Below are 26354 nucleotides of genomic sequence, written 5' to 3' on the forward strand. Positions count from 1 at the left end.
CCCTGAACTTTTACTTCCGCAGTTTTTTGTTTTTTGTTTTTTTTTTTTTCTTTTTCAGGAATCTCCTTCGAGAATCACACGGAGGAACTCTCCCTCCGAAAGCTAGGACGATCTTCGTGGTTGTTGCTGCTGTTGTTGTTGCGTGTAGAATCCGAATGGTCTGGACTCGCCGGTCGGTGAAGAAAACGACGTGCCGGTGCTGATTGACGGAGAGGTCACCGACGGGCCGGATCCCGAGGCTCGTTGTACCGAAGATTTTTGTTGATTCACGCTGGTGATCGTCTGTTGGGACCTCAGAGGGACCGGAAGCGGCCGTTGCACCTTCCGACTATGATGGTGACCGGGAGTACGATATCCTTGATGGGCAGGACCCGTTGGCCTTAATCGCGGTCGTCCTGGACCTCGTCGAATCGCTGGCGCGCTTCCTCTGCCTGGGAGGGAACCCAATGTGCCCACTGGACCCAATGGACCTACAGAACTGGGACCATCGCCTTCTATCGGCCCGGACGTTCCTTGCACCACTATAACATTAAATAACGATCGTTCAAGTAATTTGTCATGCTCGTTTCATAGTTTTTAAGGGGTCAGAGCAGTGTGAAATTTTCAATGAATCGATTTTTTTTTTTTTTTTTTTGTTTTAAATAGTAGTTTGAAATCTTGGAAATAAGATACAAAAGGTCTAGCTAGCTCTCCAAAGTATACGTAATTTTTAGGCCCGTCACACTGTCCTGCCCCCTTAATTAAGAAATCAGTTTTCCATTGGTTTTCTTTATTTCAGGGACTACTCTTCTTGGGAGAAAGATGTATACATTGTTGGCTCCATACGATTTCAACTGTAAGAAACGCTAGATGATAATTATCAAAGGATTTTAACCTCTTGCGCTGGAATGATGCACGTTGGGAATTTTCTGTCCCAAAATTGCAATATTTTCTCAGCTTTAAGTATAACCCAGGCAAAATGAATAATAAACTTATTACTTCTCAATAATTTCTATTTCCGGTGATATCATACCGACGAGTTCAAAAAGGAAAGCGACGAATTATCGTATACGGTTTTGGTCACTTGTTATGGTCCGCAATCAGTTTTGCCAGCGTAAGCGGTTAAATATAAATTTATGAGAGGAAAAAAAAGAAGGATTTAGAAGTTCCAAAAAAGTTCCAGAAGCCGAGTTCTTCCTCTAAATATGAAGATATCTCTCTCTCTCTCTCTCTCTCTCTCTCTCTCTCTCTCTCTCTCTCTCTCTCTCTCTCTCTCTCTCNTCTCTCTCTGTATTCCGAAAAATACGATCACCACGAGAGACCACACGTCGGATTCATCAAAAGGTTATCGCGCGTAAAGAAACGTTTCCCGTGGAGAATCGATTGGACGTCTGTCGGCGTGAAAATCACCGAGGAAAATCGGCGTGGCCGATGCAGCGACGGGGACGATAGGCCTGAAGATAACGAGCGAAATGCCCGTGAGGTACGAATTTCGCGGGGAAGGAGGACGGCGCGGCGTCGGCCACGCGGGGCTCCTGCAACTTTTCACGATTATAATGGCAGATGCAGGGTACGAACGGGGCCCTCCATTTAACGTGGAGTGGTCTGACCAGTTAATCGGTTATTCACCGGTACAACGCGGCACGGTACGAAGACAAACTCGAGGATCGTGCCGTGGCATCTATTCGACTGATCGTAAACGCAGGAGCCGGCCACGAGGACAAGCACAGCCGGGGCCAGGAGAGGAGAGGGAAGAGAATTTAATGAGATAGCGAGAGAGAAAAATTCTGGCCGCCGAAGGAGGAGGAGGAGGAGGAGGAGGGTGAGTGACAGGGTCGAAGGTCAGTAGCCGAGCAAGGATGTACGAGGAGGACGGTGCTCTGTCTCCTTCCAACTCTCGTCCTTCTTTCCCCTCTTTCTCTCTTCCCTCTTCCTTCCTTCCTTTCTTCCTTCCTTTCGCCTATTCTTTTTTCCCCCTTTTTCCACTCGCGCACACACACGGCTTCGCGCCGTTCGTTCAAGTCGTCGACATTCCTTGGCACGTTCCCGATCCTTTCAGGAGACGCTCTTCAGAGCCACCTCGGCGAACAGAGAGGAAGAAGTTTGAGTGGCCACTTGGCAACAAAGGGGCCACGAGGGTGTGGAAAAGCTCCGGAGGGACCGGTTTTCTCATTATTATATACACGGGGCTCCTCCGGTTTTCCGTGCGCTCGATTCTAACGAGATTTCCAAGGAGGCGCTTCGCCCCGCGAGATCCTCGAACCAGCGTACGTTGGTTCCTTCGGATAACAAAGAATGTCCTGGAGGTGTACTTGATGCAACTGCTGACTCGCGTTGCGAGTTTGTCGCGAGAGCGTCGAACCGTTTGTAGAAAAGGGAGAAAATGGTAAGGGAGAGAAGGGTGTTTCGAACACCCTCTGAGAAACGAACATGGTGTTCGTCTTGATCTTGATAAAACAAAACGTATTATATTATGTTATTTGTTATAACGAACGTCCTGTGTGTATAGTCTAAAATGTCGTTTATTAACGTTTCCTGGACAACCTCTATAATACCTTTTACCTAAACTTCAAATAACAAGATGTTATACGACTAAACTTCAATAGCCTCTAGCTAGATCAAGATAACAATTAGACCAACTATTAATATTAATTTTCTACATCAAATACTAAAATACCAAAATATTTCTTTTCCAGCCACCAATCAACAGAGTGAGAGGAAATCGACGAAATGGACTTATCATCGTATTTCCCTCCTACAGTCTTCAATTACTGGTTCAATGGAGGAATGTCAAAAATTCGAGAGAGAGAGAGAGAGAGAGAGAGAGGAAAATGAAAGAGGAGGAACCGGTCCCTAATTGGTTTAATATCCAACCGAGAGCGAAATCAGGAGGAAAGAACGAAACACCGAGGGGTCGGTTTAAAATATTTTCGCATATATATCGAGGGTCCCGCGATTCCCGCGGAAAGCACGCGTGGGCGAGATCCCAACCGGGAGATAGAGAGTCCGGTGCGCGCGTACAAAGAAAGAGGGTTCTCGAGAAGTTTCGAGGCTGGAAGGGCGAATGGAACGCGAGGATCCGCGGAATGCCGACCGTCCGGCTGGCAATATCCTTGCCCCGTCCTATCTTCCCGCATTATCCTGCCGTATCTCAGCCGCGCAACACACAGCCAAACTCTCTTACTCCCTGCCCGTTTTCGTCCTTTGCCACGACGCGGCCTCTTTCACGGTGTCTCGAGACGCTCTCTCGCCTCGAGCACCCTGGAACACCGGAGAAAATTATTGCATTCTAAAGCAGGAGACAATGAAATAGTTTTGCCAATATCCCTCCGGCTAAACGACCGTCGTTCCTCGCCAATGAGGATAATGAATCGCCAGAATCTCGTTATCGTAATGCCGACGGATGGCTTCTCAGCCGGAAGGAAGCTGTGGAGACGGTTTCTCGACTGTTAGAACATTTGGAAATAATTCATTCAAGTGCATACAGATTGGCATGCGTGAATAAATTTAAACGCTTCCTTCTGACAACGATCGGCAAATTCATATTTACATTTAAAGGAACAGGAAGTAAGTAATATTGAAATCTGGATCTTGATCTAATTTTTACCATCAATAATCACTTCATTTAGGTAAAATGGATAAAAATAACAATTGATGTTAATTCTCTGATGGGCTGTACAAATTAGGATTGTTCGTTCGCAGAAAAGCATTTGTAATATTTGAGTTTAAAATGTAATGTAAAATACAGATGTTAGACTTTGGCCTGTGAAAATTGATAACACATGTCTAAAATGTACTAAAGTCTCACTTGTACAGTTTTAATTTCCGCCCATCAAAAAATTAATGTAAATAAGAAAGCAATGTAATTGAAGACAGATTGAAAATTGATACGGATATTTGACTCAAGTGTTCAACATTCAAATGTTAGAAGGATTGAAATATTTGTTTCTAACTACATTTTGGCAAGATTTCAGAAAAGGAATCGGCTCTATCGTCGCGGAAGTAGCGAGTTCATAGCTGTAGAGGTTGTATCAAGCACTCGAACTGGTTGGAATTACTTTCCGTTACATGACACGGAAATATGATGAAAGCGATGCGGACGAACAAGATGACACGGTACGGTACGGTGAGGTACGGCACGAATCCACAAAATCCAATCCCTCGTAGACCTCTTGGAATGGGTTACCTATTCCCCGATGGAAACAGAGTTACCTATCCATTGCGAGAAATTATGCAAACGATACCTAAATAACGAACAAGGTCGATACTTGTGAATGTGATTTAAGGAAGTAACAAAATTTGATCGACTCCGGTAAGGAAAGATTGAATAAAATTCAATGGAGATTGTTTAACTTACATTCGTAGATACGTTGTACAAAGTATGTTCTTTAGGGGAGTATAGTGCGAGCAGAATTTTAGAAATGTAGATGAGAGAGCAAGCATTATATGTCTTGCTCTTATTTGCAAAAATGCATCTCAAATGAAATCCTCTATCGTTTCTCAAGAGTGAGTAATGAATTTTCATTGAAATTGAAACAAATCAGAAATCTTATTCTGCATCTTGAATTATTAAGTTAAGATAAAATGTAAATGACGAAACGTATAATTAGCAGACTGTTGATAGAAACGATCAGTAGTAATAGAAAGTGATGGTAGTAAAAGTAAATAGAAAGAAACGTTAAATGTTTGCAACTAAGAAAATTTCCACCTTTTCCAGGCATTACAGAAATAAAAGATTAAATTTCAACGTGACACTAACGTGATATAACAATTTGATTTCACAATGACAAATCCAAGGAATTTTACAAAGGACACGTAAAGCAGTATGAACACGGACGAACATTGTAAATCGAATTTTGTAAAAGATATATACCGCGACAAAACAGACTGAGGATAATCATCAACGTGGAGGGAATTCACGGAAATCGCGAAGAGAAAGGAACACAGGCGAAATGAATAGAGAGGAAAAACAAACGGGGCGAAAGAAAGGAGGCAGAGTAAACGAAGTGATAGTCGAAAGGGGAAGGTAAGTAGAAAGGACAGAGAGGGGTGTGAGTGAGTTCCAAAAACCTAAGAAGAACATCATCGATCGCAGCTGTCGCGTTCGCTCCGCACCTGCTATTGTCCGCTCGCCTTCCAGTCGACGACAAGTGAGAGAGGGAACCGACCCCTTTCCTTTCCGTATATGTAGCACGAAACAGCGTACGAGCGTGCGCGCGTGCATGAAGGTGCTGTGCACGTTGCCCGCGTAAACTTCGGTCCACGTGTCGTTGCGTGAGGGCCACCTACTCGTTTTCGTGCGACTCGTTTTCATCAGTCCCTCTTCTCGCTCCTCTTTTCTTTCTTTTTTGACGAAACTGTCTTCCCTCTCTTCCTCCGTTGTCGAAAACTTTGCGTTTCACACGATACCGCGCGTTATGCAGTGTTATACAATATAGTGTCGAAAATGCCGAATTGGTCGACGTTCGAGGCAACTTTTACATCCTTTTACATTCCCAACACTTTTTTGATACTATAGATCCGTTTTGAAATTATAACTGTATCTGCTTATGCACAATGAATTTTACGTTCGCGTTGTGATACAAGTTGCACATGAGAGAACTAACGGAAAATATTATATATCATATTATATAATATTATATAATACAAAAATATAATATGATACATAATATAAAAATATTATATAATATGATGTATAATTTAAAAATATTATATAATATGAAATATAATATAAAAATATTATATATCATATTATTGAATATTTTGTTAACAAAAAAATTAATATACATCGAGCAAAAATTACAGACGGATCATTCTTTCGTTTTCCCAGTCACGAGCCCTTTAATTTCTCATGCGCATACTTACTTGTTCAAGTACAAGTACCCAATAGTATCAAAAAAGAGTAGAAGACAAAAACAGAATGAAGAGACCAAATCCATCGTCCTTGTCAATTCAATCTACGTCCACTCTTGGAAACCAAAATGCAACCACTGTCCGACCAACTGAGAAACCAAAACGAGACCCCCGTCCCAGAAGACGGTGTGCAGCACTCGAACGTTTGAAAACTGCGAGCGAAAGAGTGAGTCATAAAATGGGGTGGATATCTCGAAGGGTAAATCGCATACCCTTAGGAAGGGCGCCAACTGTTCGTCGCAACACTTGCGCGCACATGTAATCGCGAGGGAATTTCGATGGATTTCACGTCAGTCAAGGGATATCCGCGGTGCCCAGGGGTGTTTTCTTTTTGCACCGAGAGCAAAATCCTATGAGAATCGGACCAAGTGGTGCGATAGAAGCAAAAGGGGAGGAGGGGGGGATCTATGAAAGAGTCAGTCAGGATTAACGATGTATCGATTCGAGGGTGCGTCACGAAAAGTCATTCTGATCGGGCAGGAGGGGACATTTCGAGTCTGGCCTTCCCGAAACTTCTCGCTTAATCCTCTTAACCGTATCGTTACCGTACGTACATTCTGACAGAATCAGCATGCGATTTCTCAGCGATTTAAAATCAGCCAAGGCAAATGCGGTTGGACGATACGGGATCTAAATGATTGTACAAAATTCTCTTTATAGGCGTATTACGCATTGTCGAGTGTATAAATTGAAATACTAGATAGTTGTTAGTCTCGTTGGCAATCCTTGGTCTACGTGGTAACAGAATCAAAGCAATATATATTTTACATTAATGAACTCATTACGTGCAAGTTGCATGCTTAAATATTCATCAGCAGACATCACACGATTCCGCGTAATGGTGATGAATCTATCGGACTGAATTACTCAAAATGATCCAATCTGCATTTCCGTACGTCCTTGTGAAAAAAGAAACCTTGGCACGGTTAGTAATACATTAATTTTTTAATGGCGTGATTATCTGTGACGAATATCTATGATGTTATCATCGTCGTCAATAACTACAGATATTCCTACTTTTTCAAGCAATGAATATTTACCGTGTTGTAAAGCTTGATCGCTGGTAGTACTGCTACTGGTTGGAGATAAAGATGTTGGTGATTGAGGATTGCTTCCAAGACCCTTAGACGGTGGATGAAGCAAAAGAAGGCCCCGACCCTTCCCACCAACGGGCCCTCCTCTACGAGAACCCCGAGGTCTTCCCCTCTTGCTAGTACCACGAATCGTAGGCCTTATCCGAACGCTGCTTCCGCTACTGAAAGACACGTGGTGATCGAGACGACTGACTTTTCCAGCATCTCCAAACTGATTCGCTCGTGATTGCCGGTTGTCACCGGAGGATGCCCCCACTGGACCATCCACATCGACAACCAGGCCGTCATTGCTCGTCTCATCCTAAACATATTAAAATATATAAGATTTATTAACTCCGTTTCCATTTTTTAGCCAGTTGAAGCTTTGTCGTTGATTCTTGAATATACACACCTCTGATTTAACAGGACTGGTGGGAACGCTATAGTCGTCCATGTTATCGAGAATCTGTTGGTGATTGTTAATTTGATACGATTGGACACCACCGGCTTGACTGCTTTCGTTAGAATTAGCTTGAACAATATCGCCAATTTTATCGCCATTCGCATCGGACAAACAAGGCTTCTTCGCGTCACCCTGGCAAAATATCAGTAAACGATTAAAACAATTATAGAAATTTGAGAAACATAAAAGGAACGTTCCAATAATAATTGCAGAAACTGAGAATGAAAAAGAAAATAGCGGCTCTAAGGACTCACCTTGACCGGAAGCGCGGTTAACTTCCTCTTCCGGTCTCTCTCTTTATAGTATAGGTTCGACTCAAGTCGGGCATCCTCCGCGTGCTGCTTTCTCTCCTCGCTCCGTTGGCTGTCTGAAATATACGAACACGGGCGTTGTATATGGGGACGTTCGTTACTTCTTTTCTTATTATTATTCGTTATTAGGGCATTAGCATAACCTAACGAGCATAATGTAATTGCATCCACGCTCTTTCCTTTCTCTACCATCTTTCGTCCCCTTTATTCCCTCTCTTTCTTTCTCTCTCTCTCTCTCTCTCTCTCTCTCTTTCTCTCTCTCCACCTCCTTGTGTGCCGGCTCGCATCTCGGCACGAGAATACAACTAAAATCACGCTTCAGCAAGCAAAAATGCGGTATAGTGTTCTATGTTTGCATTTCAAACTTTCATTTCAACAAGATTATAAAAAGCTACTTATTTTACAATAAACTCTGCTACACATTTCAATAAATGGTATACAACTGTACTAAATTAAAAGTTGGAGGAGAAGATTAAATAAAAATATTCACATTTGGCTTCAATTTCCTCGTCGTCCAATAAAAGGGAAACGACTTCCTTGGGCTTCAGCGTGTCTGGTTTGAAGTTTCCTCCGCTAATCACCATGCGTTGTATCTGCAAATATTTGAATTACATTTTCTTTTTATTATTTGAAAATTTAGCGTGACTTAAAACATGATTCCGATCCGTTTTCTCAATTTGCGGCTTAATTAACTTTTTAACTGCGAGTTGAGCGTACCTCGCTTTTTTCTCGAGCACGTTGCAGTATCCTTTCCTCGATAGTTCCCTTGCAAATTAATCGATATACCGTAACTTGTTTCGTTTGACCGAGTCTATGGGCCCGATCCATAGCTTGCTGATCCACCGTTGGATTCCAATCGCTATCGTAAAAGATTACCTATGAAATAAAATTTATTTCTATTTTAGTCGAATCATTTTACTCATGAGAAAAGAAATGTTTCGTATGAAAAGATACCATCTTTCAACGATCGAAATTCAGATATCTATTGTACGTGACGTTCTAAACAGGGACGCTTCTCTTTCCACTCGATATTCGAACGAGGGCATATGCAAATCGTAGCTTCAACAAATGAATGCCTGCAGCCTATGTTTGTGCACATCCGTACGTAACAGAATGCAGTTTCGGCAATGCAGGGGAACGATCCTGACCAAAAGTTCTTATCAATTCCACCATTAATTTGTAATGTCACTTTACTCGTGATTAAGATGTATGATCCATCGTCATAATTTCTTTGAAAAAAAAGAAAAAGAAATTTATTCGAGAAAGCTCGCACTATATCAACTATAATCGATTACCTCATCAATAAACGCATTCTTGCATTAATGAAGATCAACTTATTCGATCGATTATTCTATCAGAAAGCCAGTAACGATCTATTTTTGTATACGATCTAAGAATTTGTTACAAGTCTTTATTTTTAATAATATTTTTATATATCACGCGAAACGACACTGCATCAAATCAGCCTTGTTAAATCGATGATATCAAAGTTGCATAGTGAAGATTCAATGTTGTGATTAACATTCTGTCCACATGAAAATAGAATCGTGATTTCTCACGCTATGCTTCTTCGTTTTCGATCAATTACAATTGTACCCCCTAAGTTTCGAGCTATTTGTCATGTACAACAAAAGAAAGAACAAAAGGCGAACGGCCCGACTTTATGAAATCGTAAAGTGAATACGTACAAAGTACGAACCGATAAGACATAGGATAAGATTACTAACCGTGTCTGCGGCAGTGAGGTTTATTCCCAGGCCTCCAGCTCGAGTACTCAGCAGAAAGACGAATATGTCCGCCCTGAAACACGAAACAAAGTCCATGTAGATCGAACAGTCGAGTACGACACGTTTTTGTATGTAAATTAATTCGATACGCTGGTGGTGCACTTAAAGGATTTCCAGTACAAAAGCTGAATATATTTTATCATTTTCAAGATCTCCATGATTCGATTGTAATTTGGATACAATCGAAAGGATACGTTTTTTCCTTTTCTTTTTTTTTTAATTTCCTTGAAATAAAGAGCACAAGTTTGAAATAAAATATGTTAGAAGATCAGCCGTTATTAGAGCCTAGCATTTGTGGCGGGCAGCCAAAGCTGCAGCTGTCTACGAGACAGGGCCGATTCGCCAATTAATTCGCGTGTTAGTTATGCGCGAGTGAACGAACGACATGCTAAGAGGCCGCGCTTTAGACATGCAACATGATGCGTGGTTGATACATATTCTAAACAGCGCCGGGAAAAAGTTCGTTCAGTTCACTAATGATATAGCCTCATTAAATTAGTAGGGTTTAGATTGACAGATAATAAAATTACATGTGAAATATTTACAAATTTCTACGAAATAACATAAAATTCTATATTATAGAGAATTAGAGAAGATAATTAAAAAGTATAAAAGCTACCTTTTTTGAAAATCTGCAACCATATCTCGTCGATCTGAGATTTTAGAAGAACCGTCTAATCTCATAAAGGTATGTTTTCTATGATACATGTACTCCTGTAATAAAAATATGATGTAAAATCTTGTAATGATTTCGTCGAATATCGAGATTACCTCTAACAAATCGATCATTTTTGTCATCTGAGAATAAATAAGGACTCGATGACCCTGTTCTTTAAGACGACGTAAAAGACTATCCAAGACAGAAAGTTTTCCAGCATCTGTCACTAAGGTTTGCTTATCTATAACAATGTAAAGAAAAAAAAAATATAGATTAAAATGTATATGAAATAATATCAAGAAAATGCTTACCTGGTACAATAATATTTGACCATCCGTTTATGGGAGTGCATGCAGAAATTCCACCACGTGGTTCCACAGAAAATGTTGATGTCATCTGTGATATATGAAAGCTTGAGTTCTCTTGTAACGATGCGACAGAAAGAGCTCGTTCACAACCAAGCCAGAGAAGTCGTTGACCAAATTTTCCGCCACATTCTTCGTGTCTTCTCCAAGCGCACGCTGCAGAACTATTGCTAACATACAATTTTCGGGGACTAGCTTGTACCTGAAATTAACATTCATTCACTATATTGCTGTACGCTCCATTACTTTGATTTTGAATTAATGCTGTTGAATCTATTTGAAAACCTTAGGAAAAGTATCGCAAATGAAAGCTGGAATGGTTGTCTGTTGACAATGCCGCATTATTGGTGACCTAGGAAAATGAGGATGTTCTGGTAACAAAGTCACTTTTGACTCTTCTTGTTCAACTTTAGTAGAGGGAAGCATTCTCTGTAAAAAAAAAAAAAATACATATCTTAATTAAGTTAATCTATCAAATGAATATAAGAAAAAAAAGATATATATTAATTCCGGACCTTCAGTGATTGATTAGCAGCTTTTTTACTGCTACGTAAAATTCGATGAGCAACGGTTTCAGGCATTGAATGAATAACATGAGTTGTATGCGTATATACAGGTTCTCCTTCGATAATCTTTCTTGTAAATATTAAATCCTGCAATGAATGCGAGTCGTCGATTTTTCTAGGCAAAAGAAACATGTGGTTCATAGGTATTTCTGTTCTTTCATCAGCATTCCAATCTTCCCAATAATGCATCATTCTTATTCTCCTCTCCATTACAGTAGCAAGACACAATCTAAGCGCAAATGATAAAATAAATATTATTGTGAAACATATGTTATATATTTATAATATAAAAAGTCATGTATACCTGAATATAATTCCAACGATAAATACTTGATTCATTTCCATTGGAGACAAGTTAATAAATCTACTAAAGGAAAAAGAATTCTGAGAAAAATTTTCATTGCCACCGTGAAGAGTCCAATGTATATATTCAGTAGCAAATATGAACAGCTTATTATACAAGTGATCTTTAGACGAGAGATGTCTCAATCCTTCTATATATAATAATGCAGGCATTTCATAACATTCAGTGTGCATGAACAATGGAGATCTCGCGTCTCTACGCTCAAAAAGTTCTGGATGATTGCAAACCTAAAATTAATGAAGTAGATATTAATATAAAATTTTAAAAAATATATGAAATTTTAAATATATTAATATTATTACCTTTCGGAATTGCATGACTAGATTCATAAGATTCGATGTGAAATTTTTGTCATTAGATGCAGTGTCTCCACCCACTGTATAATGCAAGAGGTCTTCTATTCTAATCTTCTTTTTTAATGCTGTCCGAAAGAATACATTATGATTTTTTAACGTCAAAAATGTCCCTAATATGTAGAAACGTTATATTCTTACCTGAATAAAGTAATTTTTGACGAGTAGTAAGAGGACAATATACCATTACTTCAATTTTATCAGATAATTCATTTTCTACATCTTTCTTTATTCTACGCAGCATAAAAGGCTTCAAAATCATATGTAACCTCGATAAGTGTTCTAAATATAAAAAAGAAATATTGGATTTGTGAAATATTATGTTATTCTATTATTACACAAATACAACAAAAATATATTACTCTCGTCAATTCCTGTCTTGTTTTCTGCATGACTTTCGATATCTTTAGAAAACCATTCGTTAAATTCATCGTGCGAATCAAATAAAGTAGGCATTATAAAATGTAATAATGCCCACAATTCTGCCATGCTGTTTTGAATGGGTGTACCGCTAAGTAATAATCTATTACGACAACTGAATCCAAGTAACAATTTCCATCTCATACTATAAAATAAATAATATAATATTACGCACTTAGTATAAATAAATAACCACCTGCTAGTGTACTAACCTGCTAGTACTCTTTATAGCTTGTGCTTCGTCTAGAATCATGTATTGCCACTTTATTCTATTAAAGTACTTGTAATCAGTAATAACTAATTGATAACTTGTTATCACTACATGAAATGAAGCTTCTTTCGTATGTAGATCTTTAGTATCCCAAAACTGTCTTAGTATTTTACGTTCTTGTGGATTTCCCCAATATGGAACTACTTTAAACATTGGTACAAATCGTGCCATTTCTTGTTGCCAATTGTGCAACGTTGAAGCCGGTGATATGATTAAAAATGGTCCCCATACAGCTATGAAAAAATAAGTTCACTAAATTGTCATAAACAATTTTAGAATTTCAAAAATATACAAATACTTATATTAAATAACTTACAATATCTTTCAGCAACATGACACAAAAATGCTATGGATTGTACAGTTTTCCCCAAACCCATTTCATCTGCTAAAATTCCACTAATACCCTAAAAATACCAAAAATATTTACATAAATATGGTTTTTTGAAATCTCATTGCTTTAAATACAAGAATTTAACTAACCTGATCATATAAATTAGCTAACCAATTCATTCCTTTTAACTGATAACCTTTAAGATTTCCCTTAAAAATCGAAGGTTGTGGATGTTCTAAATTTTCAGGTGTATCACTAAGCCGTAATTCTTGGGATGCGGCTGCTGTATCAAACTGTTTTGCTCGAGCTTTTTCATTATCAAATGCCTCAGTAGCATTCTTTTTTGCTTTTTGTTTCATAACTTCACTGTTTGTACATACATCAAATTATATATAACATAATACTTTACATGCAGAAATACATAAAATATTAACAAATTTACCTATCGTAATCATCGATTCCAACAAGTCTTGGATTTTTTTCTTCGTCTAATTGATTTAAAATCCGCAATTGTTCTTCCGGAGAAGCTTTCCCTAATTTTCGAGACATAAAATGAGCATAAAGTTCAGTTTGTGTAATAAGAAAGTTCAATTTTCTTTGTTGTCGTTTTGCCTAAATTATGAAGGAAGATAAAATTATTAGGAAAGAAAATCAAATTTATTTGTTTTTTACATTCTAAATAATACTGTATATATCAACATTAATTACCTCAATAAGCTCTACATCCATTTTTCGCTGTTCTTCAGCTTCTTTCTCAAGTCTTCTTCTTGTTTCGCGTTCAACTCGGTCATAACGCTTCCAGTAAGATTGCATTTCTCTTGTGAGACGTTTAGCTCTCCATATTGTCTCTTTCATGTTCTTTTGAGACTATAAAATATAAAAAATACAAATTATTGAAATATCTCTGAATAGGAGCAAGTAATAATGAATATAGTAATATAACACATACTTGCATAGCTTTTTGTCTCCAATATTTCATACAATGTTGTGCTACTTTTTTACAACTAATTAATATTTCCTTATGATTATTGGTTTTTGCTCTTTGTACTTTTCCCAGTTCTTTTTTAGACATCATTACCCAAATCTTTCTTCGTCTCATTGCCATCACTTCTGGACTTTTATTGTTATGTTTTTTTCGGCCACGTTGACGTGGTTGATGACGCATTATTGCTTCTAATTCAGCTTCATCTAATTCTTCTTCTCGTGGAATCGTACGATCCCAATCTTCATCTGGGTAATCGCCTTCCTAAAATAGATATGACAATATACTAATTCTGAAATATATTATGTTAATTTTTATTCTATATACCGGATAATCCTCCGAGGATCTATGGCGTGGTATTTTTTCTTTTTTTATTTTCATAACTTTTTTTTCTGGTTTCTTTTCTTTTTTCTTTTTATTTCCAACTATTAATTTTTGATGTTCTAGAAACCTATCATAATTGGATAATAAACCAGCACTATAATATTGATATTGAATATTCTGAAAATAAAAATTTTGTTACTATCAATTCTATATACTTTATAGATCTTAACTTAAACTTTGATTTTACCTCTGGTTTTTGGTAAAAGCGTGCTTGATACTTTTTTCTGAGTATGTGAAACTTCAACATTTCTTGAAAATCTTCTTCCGTAATGGGATTATCTGTATCAGATCCTGAAGCTGAACTATCTGATGAATCACTTAATAGAATATCCTGCAACCAACGTCGTTCTTCTCCAACACTTGACATGTTATACAGCCTCAGTTTATTAATTCTTTCCTCTGTAAAATATAATAATTGCATAAAATAAATGTAAAATGATCATTTATAAAACATTAAAAAATCTACAGACCTTCCTTTCGAATCAGTATATTATCAAGATAATTGTCTGATTCTTCAGAAGATTCTGATGATACAGATTTGTCATCCTCGCTGCAAAAATAAAGTAATAATTTTTTATCAGATTTAGCATAAGCAGATTCAGATGCAGTTCTTACTATATTCAATATAAAAAAGAACTACCTAGTTGGATCTTGGAATAATTCATTAATTTGCCTTAGAAAGGGCTGTACATTAAGACTACGTTCCAATCTCTGTAAATGCAAAGGAGCAGCCATTTCTGCTTCCAACCTCATTGTGTTTGTTCTATCTGTCATTACCAGTTTATGTAAAATTCAACAACCTACAATAATGAAAGCATATCATCATCAGTTATAGATATTTCAGTATTTTATTAGCATAAAAAAAAAATCAATCTTCATCATGTCTTCTGTAACATAATATATAAAACATATCTAAGAGTAACATAAAAGTGATCTAATATCAAAGAAAAATAATTCAAAGTTTCAAACTTTATTTAATAGATTACTTAACGAAATTTATTTAAAATAGTAGTATCAGTAAATCCGTTGTCAAGGAAACAAATACTTTATCTGCAATAGTACGAACCTAATATGACCCTGTGATTATTTGACATTTCATTAAACATATTAAATGATTTTGATGGTAGATGTTACGACAGGAAATTTTTTTTACGTAATTCGTACGCAGCATGTAGCAAAATAAAAACATCTATCTTGCGCTTTGTATTAGTAAAGCATATAGGATTTTGCTCCTTACTGCATTGCCACAATGCTAGATTGTTTATTTCGTGTTTCCTGTAACGGGCAATACATGTTAAAGGCATGTAACCGCCGTATAGAATTGTGTGTAACCAATTACATTATATAAGGTGAATGACACGACAAATCGAGCTGATGCGGTTATAATTTCGCGAAATTATTCGAGTTTTGGATCACCTTCGGTTTGGTTAGAAGTAGCCTCACTTATTTAGCACGTAAGATAGGGTCGACCGCGAGGAAATGATTCCCTTTGTTCACATTGAAATTGGGTATATCAGACGGATGGAAATACATAGTAGAAAGAAGCCTAGAGAACGCAGACATTTGGCGTGCTATAAAACCAGGGCAGGGATAGGGCATATTGTTGGCCACCATTTTTGTTTTCAGTAGGTGGCGCTGATTCAGCCAACGTATAAGAGATCCATAGCTTTACTAAAGTTTATTGTCGCAATCAAATAATTGTATTGTTTATTTAAATCATATATAATACATATTGCATCTATATATATTACCTCGATATTATAATCCAATTTGTAATCAAACTTCTTTTATTGTATTTTTTATTATATATTGTATATTGTATAAAGATTGTATTAAAATGATAAACAACTGCAATTAAATTTTATGATAAAATAAAGTTTCATTTACATGTAAATACTTTATAGTACACGAATTATATTAAAGAATGAATTTTTTTTGTAGTGTCCTATCTTAAAATATATAAAACTTATTTTAAAAATATATTACTTAAATACTATTGTCACTTAATATGGTCGTTTGAATATCGCGCTCTGTACTACTGCACACACTACTTCGGATACAAATTGTACTTATTCATATTTACATATGACTCACTGCCAGTCTAATAGAAATGATTATTAATTATACACATATTAATAGGTAATACGTAAAAATTAAATAGTGAATAATATTAAACTTCATTGTTTTAAACGTAGTAACTTATTCACAAATAAGAATTTCACTAGAGAGGGGATAACGGACTATAGGAATATACATTAAGAAATATTATTTCATATTATAAATTACAAGCAAAAATTTTATCTTATTGACAGATAATAATCTCATATTATTGCATGGAATTTATGTAATATGTTTAAAATAATACTGAATTTCTGACACTAGGCGTCTGGTGTCGAGACTCGACCATCCAGCGGCCAGCGACTTTGTTTTTCGTTGTGTGAACCCCATTTTGTTTCCGTTATTGCAACGAGCTATCTTACTTCAGACGCCGATCATTACTTCTTCTAGTGATTAGAGTGGTTTCGTGTCGCAAAAGCATAAGATATTTGTGGACAAAACAACGTTTTCTACGTATATTCAGGTAAGTTTGTAAATATATATCTTTTCTTCATGATATTATATGCATTAAAAAAATGATTTGTTTGCAAATACTTTGTTTTATGGATGGAACAGCCGCGTTTCATGATAAGTACTCGACGTATCACACCATGATGATGGTTTAACGATAATTCATTTTGATAATACGAGTTCTCGAGCATTCTCTGTAATTCAAATAATTCATTTACTATATTGTTTATTTATTTTTAAATTGTACGTTAGTAATGTAGCAAAAGCTTTCCAAATGCTACGTCATGGATGCTCACCCACAAAATTTTTCTCTATTATTTTCCTATATCTATTAATTGTAATAAATATGTGCACGTTGCAATTAATTATACGCCTTAGATATTACGTATGTTACTCCATAAATAATTCGTAACTATTCCATCTTAGCGTTATCGTTAATTCGCATATCATATTGATAATTTTTGAAAGATTTCTACCATTAAAAAGTAACAGATATAATTATTTTATGTAATCAACATGTTTTTGTAAATACAGTTATCACGTTTTTATCCGCATATAATCGTATAAATTACGTACCAGAAAAGGAGGACGATAAGCAATCACACGACCGCCATTTTATGAAACGAGTGCCCAATAAAAACATGGTTTGTCGCTGAAGTTTGAAATATATATATATATATATTACACTTTTTAGATTAAGTTTCATGTATTATTTTTACAAGAACAAAAAAAAGTTGAAATTTTTAAAATAGCAATATATTGTAGTTTGTAGCTTTCGAAAGAGATTGTAATGGGTGAAGGAGGGAAAATAATTTGACGCGTGTTTCATATACTAATACATATTGGTACGCTCCCTTAAAGTGCAATCGAAGTTTCTCACTATATATTATATTTTAACATTACGAACAAGTACATTATAAGTTCATAGCTATCTTAAAGGTCAATACTCGGATGGTAAATGTTCATACAACATAAAGTTAAATTTTATATAATGAAACTTGCTTTACATATTTGCCATTTTTAATTCATTGTTTGTAACATCAGGCGAGTTCGGTATGTGTAGTAAAATTTTTCGTCTTGCGGAAATTTTTACTCGGAATAAAATCTGTTGTAAATACCGAATGCGACTAATGTTCATACTTCCTTAATAGTTGCATAAACACTTTTTGGCTGAGTAAGCATGAAAGTAAAATATCTTAGTATCCAATAGTAAGTCATACTTCATTTTAATATGCAAATTATTAAGACACTTTTTATTTAAGTTATCCACAAGTGCATGAGATGTGCTTAATATAAACTCGTGTTACATTAAATATTCGTTCATTTTATTTAATTTTTTTTTTTTTTTTTGTTTCAGAATAAATAAGAAATACCCAGTAAATTCTTACATTATTATACACCATTTTGGTATTGTTACAATACTTAAAAAGTACTCATATGCGATTATAGATATTAATGCTTTCCAGAATTGTCTTTTTATTTCAACATATAATAAACTAATATATATTTATTACACGTTTTTATATAACACAGCATGTAATTATATTTATATGTATATTATATCTGTATATTAACATAAGTGTTAAAGTATAATATTTTATGTTTCATTAATATTATTTTTGTTCTGTAACTAAAAATGATCTGTGACTGTTATGGAGGGAATGTATGCTAAAGTATATTGTATCAACTACATGAAATGTTAGGTTTAAAAACAAACTCAATAGCACCTCTATATTGCACTTGTGACCTATTGCAATCAGTTTAATAGCCACAAAAAGTATTTAACTTGCAAAGCTTTCTTTGACATAAATTTCCAATGTTTCAACAGAAATATAAAGTTAATAATATCAATTTTATTGATTTAACATTGCCATTCTCAGCCAGAATATTGGAAATTAACATAACAGTTCTAATGTTGTCATGTGACTAAATGGCAGGTTCTTAAAGTAGCCTGTTATGTATGGTGTTTTTATATTTTCCTTTAAGAATGAGCACCCGAGTATTCGTTGGCGGATTAACATACCGGGTGAGAGAGCGCGACCTTGAGAAGTTCTTCCGGAAATATGGTAGAATCAGGGAGGTCGCTATGAAGAATGGATTTGCCTTTGTGGTAAGTCTAATGTGGTTCAATTGTTTTTTTTACAGTATGGTAGGGACAAGGGTCTATGTCGGTGGGCTTCCATACGGCACCAGGGAAAGAGACCTTGAGAGATTTTTCAGAGGCTACGGTCGATTCCGTGATGTTCTCATCAAGAATGGTTACGGCTTTGTTGTAAGTACCTGAATCAAATTTTATATATATATCTAACACTTTGCTCTACTCAGTTTGGTCTTGTTATTTATTAATGTAGGGTGTGGAGATTATTTGCATTTTTTGGTTTATTTTATAAAAGAATTATAATTATTTTGTTATTTCACCGCGGACCAAAATGTGTAGAGGATAAAGTGTTCCATTTAAAAAATAACTTGAACTCGTGAGTTGATCTGACCTACCTTGAGCCCTGAACACATTGGTACTGTGGCTGCTTAATGGAACTGTGTGCTGGTTTTCATCGATTAATCAACAAAGCGTTTGTAAGTTATGTATTATCAAAGGGAAACTGTGGTATCCAATATTTAATTGTTCTTTACTTTGAGGTAAAGTACCAGTTGTAAAACTAAAAGCCATAAAATTACGAAAATTAAATAATTTCTTAAAATTTTGTACTAAATCAAAATTATTTAAATTATTAAATCTTTTCCCCCATATTATTACTCTAATTTCTCAATATGCATTGATGAAAAATTCTTGAATTAATAACTGCAAGTGCATATATATGCGTGTGTGTTACACACTATGAATTAATAAGATGTATTAAATAACGTGAATGATACGATGTAATACTGCATGAAAAAATTGGGAATAGCAAGTTTCCTTGTTATTGTAATTTATAATAAATCTATTTTGTTTACAGGAATTTGACGACTATAGGGATGCAGATGATGCAGTCTACGAGCTCAATGGGAAGGAGCTCCTAGGAGAAAGGTAATAAATACTATTCGTTATACATATTTTATATATATTAGAAGTATGAAGAATGGTGTAGGTAGCATGTTTTGCATGATTAGTTTTTTTCACTATTTATTTTTGTTTTATTCATTCACATTTATGTATTAAAACTTGTAGTTTTCAATTGCACAGTTTACAAACTAATTATTGAAAATTACAAGAGACTACTCTTTTATATTAAAATTTCTGAAATATTAATAACTCTTACCATTTATTTTTATTATTATTATAGTTAAGTTATATCGAAAGTGTAACATTAACATACATTATAATGTTGAAATTTTGATTTAATTGATATTATTTTTTAAGCATTTTTTAAAAGATTTTAAAATGAAAACAACTTTGTTAATGTTACATGAAATAAGTAGGATTATATATGAGAAGCAATAGCATTGAAAATTGTTTTCTTCGCTTTTATAATTTTTTATGGATTATTGGGCAGAGTGCTTTCATTGCAGATGTTTCCCAGTTCTTTGTATTTGAAATTAAAGGCATTGAGTTTTACTGATTATAAGGGAAAAAAGTTAAATAGTAAATATTTTTATCTGTATGTAATTAACAGTTTTGAGAATAAATTAATTATAAATTAATGAAAATTGTAAATAATATTTATGCTTTTTTAAATCTTTCTTCATATTCTTGTTTCTTTATGTTGATGTTTTTATATATTTTTAATTTTCAAAGTTTTCTAAATTTTATATGGTATTGATATAATAATCTGCTGTTGCTTCTGTATAATTTAAAAATGCAATATATATAAAATTTTTTTCTTTGGTTATTGTCTTTAAGTTTAACAAAACGGCGTCTGTCCTCCAAATTATTGATTGGGTTTGCTCTGGAATAAAAGTGCATCTTACTTAAATAGCCGATATGACTTGCCGCCATTTTGAACTACTTCCATCAATTCCCCGATATATACATATGTACTAAAGAGATTATTTTAATATACTTTATAACAAATGCCTCAGAATTTTACGTAATGTATATTGCTTCTTTGATAAAAATTATTTAACAAACAAAACGAGAGAAAAATACAAATCTGTATCTTTCAGAGTTAGTAATGCATTTTCATAATTTTCTGGTGATCATAAACGATTCTTTCGTCTTGTTCTCCGAAGTGATAAAAAAGAATGAAGCAAAGAGAGGAAATAAGTGATCCCAGTTAATTATGAGAAAGCCTTGAGATTTTATACAAGCGTATACTTAATTTAAAATTGTTATAATAAGTTGCGAATTGAGTGGACAGCAACTAGAAAAATTAGAGAGGGAATGAAGAGACAAATACGATGATGAGGGGACAGCGCCTCAGTGGCTGGACTTTGTAGATAAAGAACGAGGCGGATGATATTTGAACGGATTTCGAGAGGAGGCTGAGGAATGGAAAAGAAAATGGAAAGAAGGATGGAAGGAAGGAAGCAGCTTTAGAGTAAGAATTAGTCGAGGACTTAGGCGGGGTTTTGTTGGGTGTGTTTCAGAGTGGCGGTGGAGATAGCACGGGGTGTTTCAGGGAGGCGAGGCGACCGTGGCTACGGACGCTCACGCTCCTGGAGAGACAAGTAAGCATATCCAATGTGTCTTGTTACAGAATTACTGTAGAGAGGGCCCGGGGGACACCTAGGGGTAGTGACCAGTGGCGCTATGGTGACTCCCGTGGTGGTTATGGGGACTCGAGGCGATCTGCGTAAGACACGCTATCCTTTTTTTTATTTTATCAGAGCGATCATTATCCCCTCCTCCCCTGCAGGCAATCAAATTGAGATATGCAAAATCTTAAATGAATCTTTTCGAGTTAACTTCAGTAATTATTTCTTTTGATATTTAAATGAAATAAAAATAATTTTTCACTTTGAATATAAATTTAATTCGATTGTATGTAATGAAAAATGATTTTACATATCGCCCGTACAGGGAAGAACGTAACCTTGGATATGATAAGCTCTAGAATAGAGAAAGAGAATGAAAGAAAAAGAGTGAAAGTGAATGAAAGGGAATGAATGAGTGTTGTAAAGCTTGCCAATTTGCATACGATGACAGTTCGTCTAGGCACCGGCGAATTAGTTTGAATTGGTTGTCTTGGATTTGACTGCTCTCTCGAGTACGTCGAATTGATAGAAGTTTTGAAGAACTCTCACTAGCTGAGAAATCTAACGTATAAAAGTACATTAGTACATTATAATGCCTAGTGAATACCCTCCCAAACATTATGTTTATTACTGGTAGATGAGAGAGGTGGATCGATGTAATTGGCGACTAATAGATGTGTGGTATTGTGTTTGTTACAGCCGAGACGATATGCGGCACGACAGGTACGCTATTGCTGCATTTTGAGTAGATTTGATTCGATTGGAACAGGTGATTGATTGTGTGCCTGAGCAATGAGTGCAGAATCTGTAGTTATTTGCTGAAGGTTTAACCAACGATCCGTTATTTCTGTTCACATGACATCCCTTTTTGCAGAGATAGTGTGAACAGAAACACGAGGACTGCATCTAGCTACAAGCAATCATTGCCCAGGTACATACATCCAATGTTACGCTCTAACGATACATCTTATAATTTATTCAACTTCTAAATAATTGCAATATTGAATATTACAAATCAAGTTTTACATTTCCATTCTTAGAGTTTCGCTATTGTTACGTATAAAGTCAGGTCCAAGACAAACCTGCTTCTATTGAAATAATGCAAAGTAGATAATATCCATGCTTTTCCTTTTGTAGATACGGACCACCAACACGCACTGAATACCGCCTCACTGTGGAAAATCTCTCGAGTCGCGTCAGCTGGCAGGTAAGCAATATCTGTACCCTTGGCTTCGTATCTACTATACGTCTGATAGCTTTTCTGTGAGTTTGATTGCTACTCGAGGTTTCCAGAATAATTACGATATGCGAGTATTCTATCGAAAATGCGCGCGGGTAACCGCTCCCTATATTTTCTCGCTGGCATTCGATCGTTCCGCATTTCGTGTATTCCCCGAGTTGAACCAAACTTACACACGCGGCATTTTTAGCATTAATGTTTTTATTCGATTTTTCTTTCGTCACTTTTAAGTTCGTTTACGCATATCCGAAACTCTAATCCGAATTTACAAAAAAAAAAGATATACATTTTGATCAAGTAAGTCTATGGCATATTTTTGAAACAAAATTTTTTATCCTAATAACTTTCGCTCAATGATGAGCCACAAAAGATGACCAGAAGTGAGAACAAACGAAAAAGGAGAAAGGTGCAGAGACACAAAGGGACCAACAGAGAAAATACGATATCAAAAAGCGCAGGCATGTGAATATCACTAGAATATCACGTGTGATGCATATTGATCTTTGAACAAGTGCAAAAATGACACTGAGAAAATCGGATCGTACTGTTTGGAAGAAGAGGTGTGTACGTTTAGAGAAGACGTGGAGCAAATGAACAGTGGAGAGAAGAAGATTCAAAAACATGAGATAGACCAATGGAGAAGGGCAACCTTGGGAAAACAATGGGAAATGCGAACTATGTGGGAAATACCAGGACGCACTCCATCTTTCGAAATTTCTGATCCTAAAAAAAAACATGCATCTGTGTACACAAATCTCTAAGTGTCCATGCCAACGAATTGAAAAAAAAAAGACAGAAATAGAGCTTCTTTGTGTGCATGTGGACCAAGTCTTACTTGATCAATATACATTGTATATATATATAAATATATATCGTACTTTTCGGATGATTGGTTGTCTTTTGATGAAAAAAAGTATACATGTCTATGAATTTCTCTCGCTCAATCAATTCTTCGACGTTCCTTTTTCAATTTATTATTTCATTTACGTTCGGCCAACAGTTGAGAAAAACAATAAAATTGATGTTCTTTCCGAAGAGCCATGTCCTCTTCGCCGAGGAGGGGCGACCGGTAGGGCCAATAGACTGATGATGTGCGATGATAAAGATGACGATGCACGCGATGGGCCCGCCTTAAGGTCAAGTGGCACCAGGTTGGTTTCTGAGGTGTCCCGGGTGAGAGAGATAGCCGCGTGGCACTGGGTACATCTACCACCTACCACCTTCTACTTCTTACGCAGTGATACGTGGTGAAACCCAGTGACGAAATAGGTTCTCTTACGTATCTGCGATTGTCTCATCGTGATCGCTGGGAGAGAAAAACGTCGTCTGCCTTCTACGATCATCAATGACTCTGACCTGTATCTTTGCCTGGATGTGTTACAACAGCAATCACCACTATTTTACTCTCTCAATATATTTCCATCCATAACATTACATATTACCACATCCATTGTTACCACATATTTTCTCTGTTATATCCTTTATGAAATATCATGTCACCATTATTGCCACTCTATAAATCCTTCTGCATTACATTTATACTCTTGACATCTTATTACTCAACTTTGTTATTGACCCTTTATATTACCCATCATAATGACTGCTCCATCATATAACTATTACTACTACTACTTACTACTTACTACTTACTACTTACTACTTACTACTTACTACTTACTACTACTACTACTACCACCATCACCACCATTACTACTGCTACTACTACTTACTACTAGCACTACTACTACTACTACTACTACTATCACATTTATTACTACACCACGACTGTTACTGCTACTGGTACGCCACCAACCTAGCCATCTAGTAAGTCAGGCAGCGGCCACCCATGAGGGCATACACGGGCCGAAACCCGAACCATCCGCGACTACGCCACACAGATCCGTTCGACCCAACCAAGCGCCGTTGTGTCTGGCCTTTCTCTCTGTCCGTAAGCAAGGTGGTGCCTGGGCCCAAGGTAAATGCGTCACCTTAACCGAGTGTACTCTTTAGATATATACATTATATCTACTATATATCTTATATACACTTACACACTTTTGTAACTTCTCTTATTTATTGATATCTTCTTAAGATACATATTGTATATCTATTAACTGTGCACCATAGTTCAGGTGTTTCATATATATATGTGTATATATATATATGTATATATATACTATCTATATCAACATAGGTATCTATTAAATTACGTTCAACGAGCTTGGAGATGTGCACACGCAACAAAGAAACCAATAATGGGAAAAACAGGAGACCAATTCAATATTTCACTTATATGATATAGATTAGCTATATATATATTTAAGTGTGCTCGAAATTAGGCATCCATTCGTCTAATAATGATACGTATTGGTTTATTTTTCCTGACTTTATGTAGATATTCGTTTATCATAAATTACGTTCTTAAATAACTACTAATTATATTCTTCATGAAATGGATAGATCTTTTCTATGTTTTTTTGAATGAAAACAAAAAAGAACAACTTTTCTTTATGCAAGGCAATTTCTTTCTTTTTATTAGATTCAGCTTCCTCTTCTCTTATGGGTTTATGTAAAACAAAAGAGACATTTCAGTCATCGAACGTCATTGCAGATAATCCTTTAAAAGAAAACAGTTTGGTGTGAAAACAATCAGCGTGATTCCTATCGATGCGCTTTACCATGCACACAGGATACAAGAATATGATATTTAGAATTTTCGAACACATCGAATAAGAATTTGTTTTGAAAAATTGGCTTATGGATGATTCCGAAGAAACAACGTCAAGATGAAAAGACAAGAGTTACCTACTACAAGCACGTACAAGAGAGATAGAGAGAGAGAGAGAGAAAGAGTCCACAGCATAAAGCCGTACCTGGTTCCCACAAATACAAGAATAATCTCAACCATGAACATATACAGTGGATACCAAAGATTTTCTTTTCATTACGGACGAAGAATCATGAAGAATAGATAATAACTACTTCGCTAAATTATAGAAAATATAATAAGGAAAGGATAACATCAAGAGGAATATAAATTTTCCGGAAGGAAGATCTTCGATGAACATGACAATAGCAAAAAAATGACTTCTCTCCGCTATGTACTTTCAAAAGGAAATAAGTGGAAAATGTTTTTATTTTCAGCATCGGTTCAATTTCTTCGGATTTTTCGAACTCCATTTTTCAGCTGTGATGTGGTGGCGAACATGAAATATATATGTTTCTCATTCTGTATACACGAATTACGTTTACTTTTGTCAGCATTGAAATACAAGTTTTGCAATCTGAAAAGCATTCTAAAAAAAACCAAACATTTTTTCAGCATTCATCTTTCATTGTTCACTGTTTGATTTCACGAGCAACTGTCTTTTTTCTCTGCCTTATGCAGTTCCATCTTTTCAACGATCCATATAGTTTTGATCGAACCATACAATTTACAATTTTTTTTCCGCTTTAAATAACAGAAATTGATTTTAGAAACTTCTTTGTATGCAGTTAATAAATTTAGTGAAATTTTATTGTGAGCTGCTCTGCAGAAATTAAATTATATTCGATGATTTCATTCGTTCGAATATTTTCATTAATGATCAAGAGATTTCTTTTGTGTAACTTTCTGCAGGGTGGAGGTCTTCTATAAAACAAATGGACTATACTTGTTTTAAAGATTGAATTGCATAAAAAGAAAGGTTGCATC

General features: G+C 35.8%; 2 protein-coding genes and 1 long non-coding RNA gene across 32 annotated transcripts in view; 1 reads left to right on the forward strand and 2 right to left on the reverse strand.

Moving 5' to 3' along the window:
* LOC122538809 (chromatin-remodeling ATPase INO80) lies at positions 1-17383 on the reverse strand. 7 transcript variants are annotated; one of them, XM_043673202.1, is made up of 28 exons: positions 15637-15876; positions 15287-15495; positions 14861-15020; positions 14691-14770; positions 14408-14619; positions 14164-14337; positions 13804-14100; positions 13563-13721; positions 13297-13466; positions 13004-13220; positions 12840-12927; positions 12465-12756; positions 12195-12397; positions 11974-12114; positions 11782-11900; positions 11420-11706; positions 11065-11344; positions 10835-10978; positions 10496-10751; positions 10298-10425; positions 10146-10240; positions 9467-9539; positions 8457-8615; positions 8230-8332; positions 7683-7795; positions 7378-7557; positions 6933-7287; positions 1-521 (listed from the first exon to the last, which is right to left on the reverse strand). In XM_043673202.1, the coding sequence occupies exons 3-28, from the start codon at positions 14992-14994 to the stop codon at positions 103-105; spliced, it is 4878 nt and encodes a 1625-aa protein (XP_043529137.1). In that variant the 5' UTR covers positions 14995-15020; positions 15287-15495; positions 15637-15876; the 3' UTR covers positions 1-102. The 7 variants fall into 7 exon arrangements, with proteins under 7 accessions (XP_043529137.1, XP_043529132.1, XP_043529131.1 ...); XM_043673197.1 differs by having other exon boundaries at positions 7378-7560; positions 14861-15017; positions 15637-15875; XM_043673196.1 differs by having other exon boundaries at positions 7378-7560; positions 15637-15875.
* The window catches only part of LOC122538811 (serine-arginine protein 55), a 26885-nt gene continuing 2387 nt past the window's right edge, over positions 1857-26354 (forward strand). For 9 of the 24 annotated variants that reach the window (XM_043673205.1, XM_043673206.1, XM_043673220.1 and 6 more), the window contains exons 1-7: positions 1857-1861; positions 18904-19060; positions 19743-19813; positions 21423-21518; positions 22120-22143; positions 22295-22351; positions 22558-22627. In XM_043673205.1, the coding sequence (XP_043529140.1) occupies positions 18908-19060; positions 19743-19813; positions 21423-21518; positions 22120-22143; positions 22295-22351; positions 22558-22627 (471 nt within the window). In that variant the 5' untranslated portion in view covers positions 1857-1861; positions 18904-18907. The other 15 variants (XM_043673207.1, XM_043673209.1, XM_043673218.1 and 12 more) reach the window with 15 other exon arrangements.
* On the reverse strand, positions 24133-24511 carry LOC122538815. Its single transcript, XR_006308928.1, has 2 exons — positions 24387-24511; positions 24133-24349 (listed from the first exon to the last, which is right to left on the reverse strand). It is a non-coding gene; the product is annotated as an uncharacterized LOC122538815 (long non-coding RNA).

Source organism: Frieseomelitta varia, unplaced genomic scaffold (genome assembly GCF_011392965.1).
Source record: "Frieseomelitta varia isolate USP_RPSP 00005682 unplaced genomic scaffold, Fvar_1.2 scaffold_179, whole genome shotgun sequence".
In the NCBI taxonomy this organism is placed as follows: Eukaryota; Metazoa; Arthropoda; class Insecta; order Hymenoptera; family Apidae; genus Frieseomelitta; species Frieseomelitta varia.

Bases quoted from the DNA above. Each gene is read 5' to 3' on its own strand.
- LOC122538809 (XM_043673201.1), bottom strand. From the start codon at position 14,994: ATGACAGATAGAACAAACACAATGAGGTTGGAAGCAGAAATGGCTGCT. The intron at 10,752-10,834 runs GTTTTCAAATAG...TGTTAATTTCAG, and splicing joins TTTGCGATACTTTTCCTAAG to GTACAAGCTAGTCCCCGAAA. The intron at 7,796-8,229 runs GTGAATATTTTT...CGTATATTTCAG, and splicing joins CGAGGAAATTGAAGCCAAAT to ACAGCCAACGGAGCGAGGAG.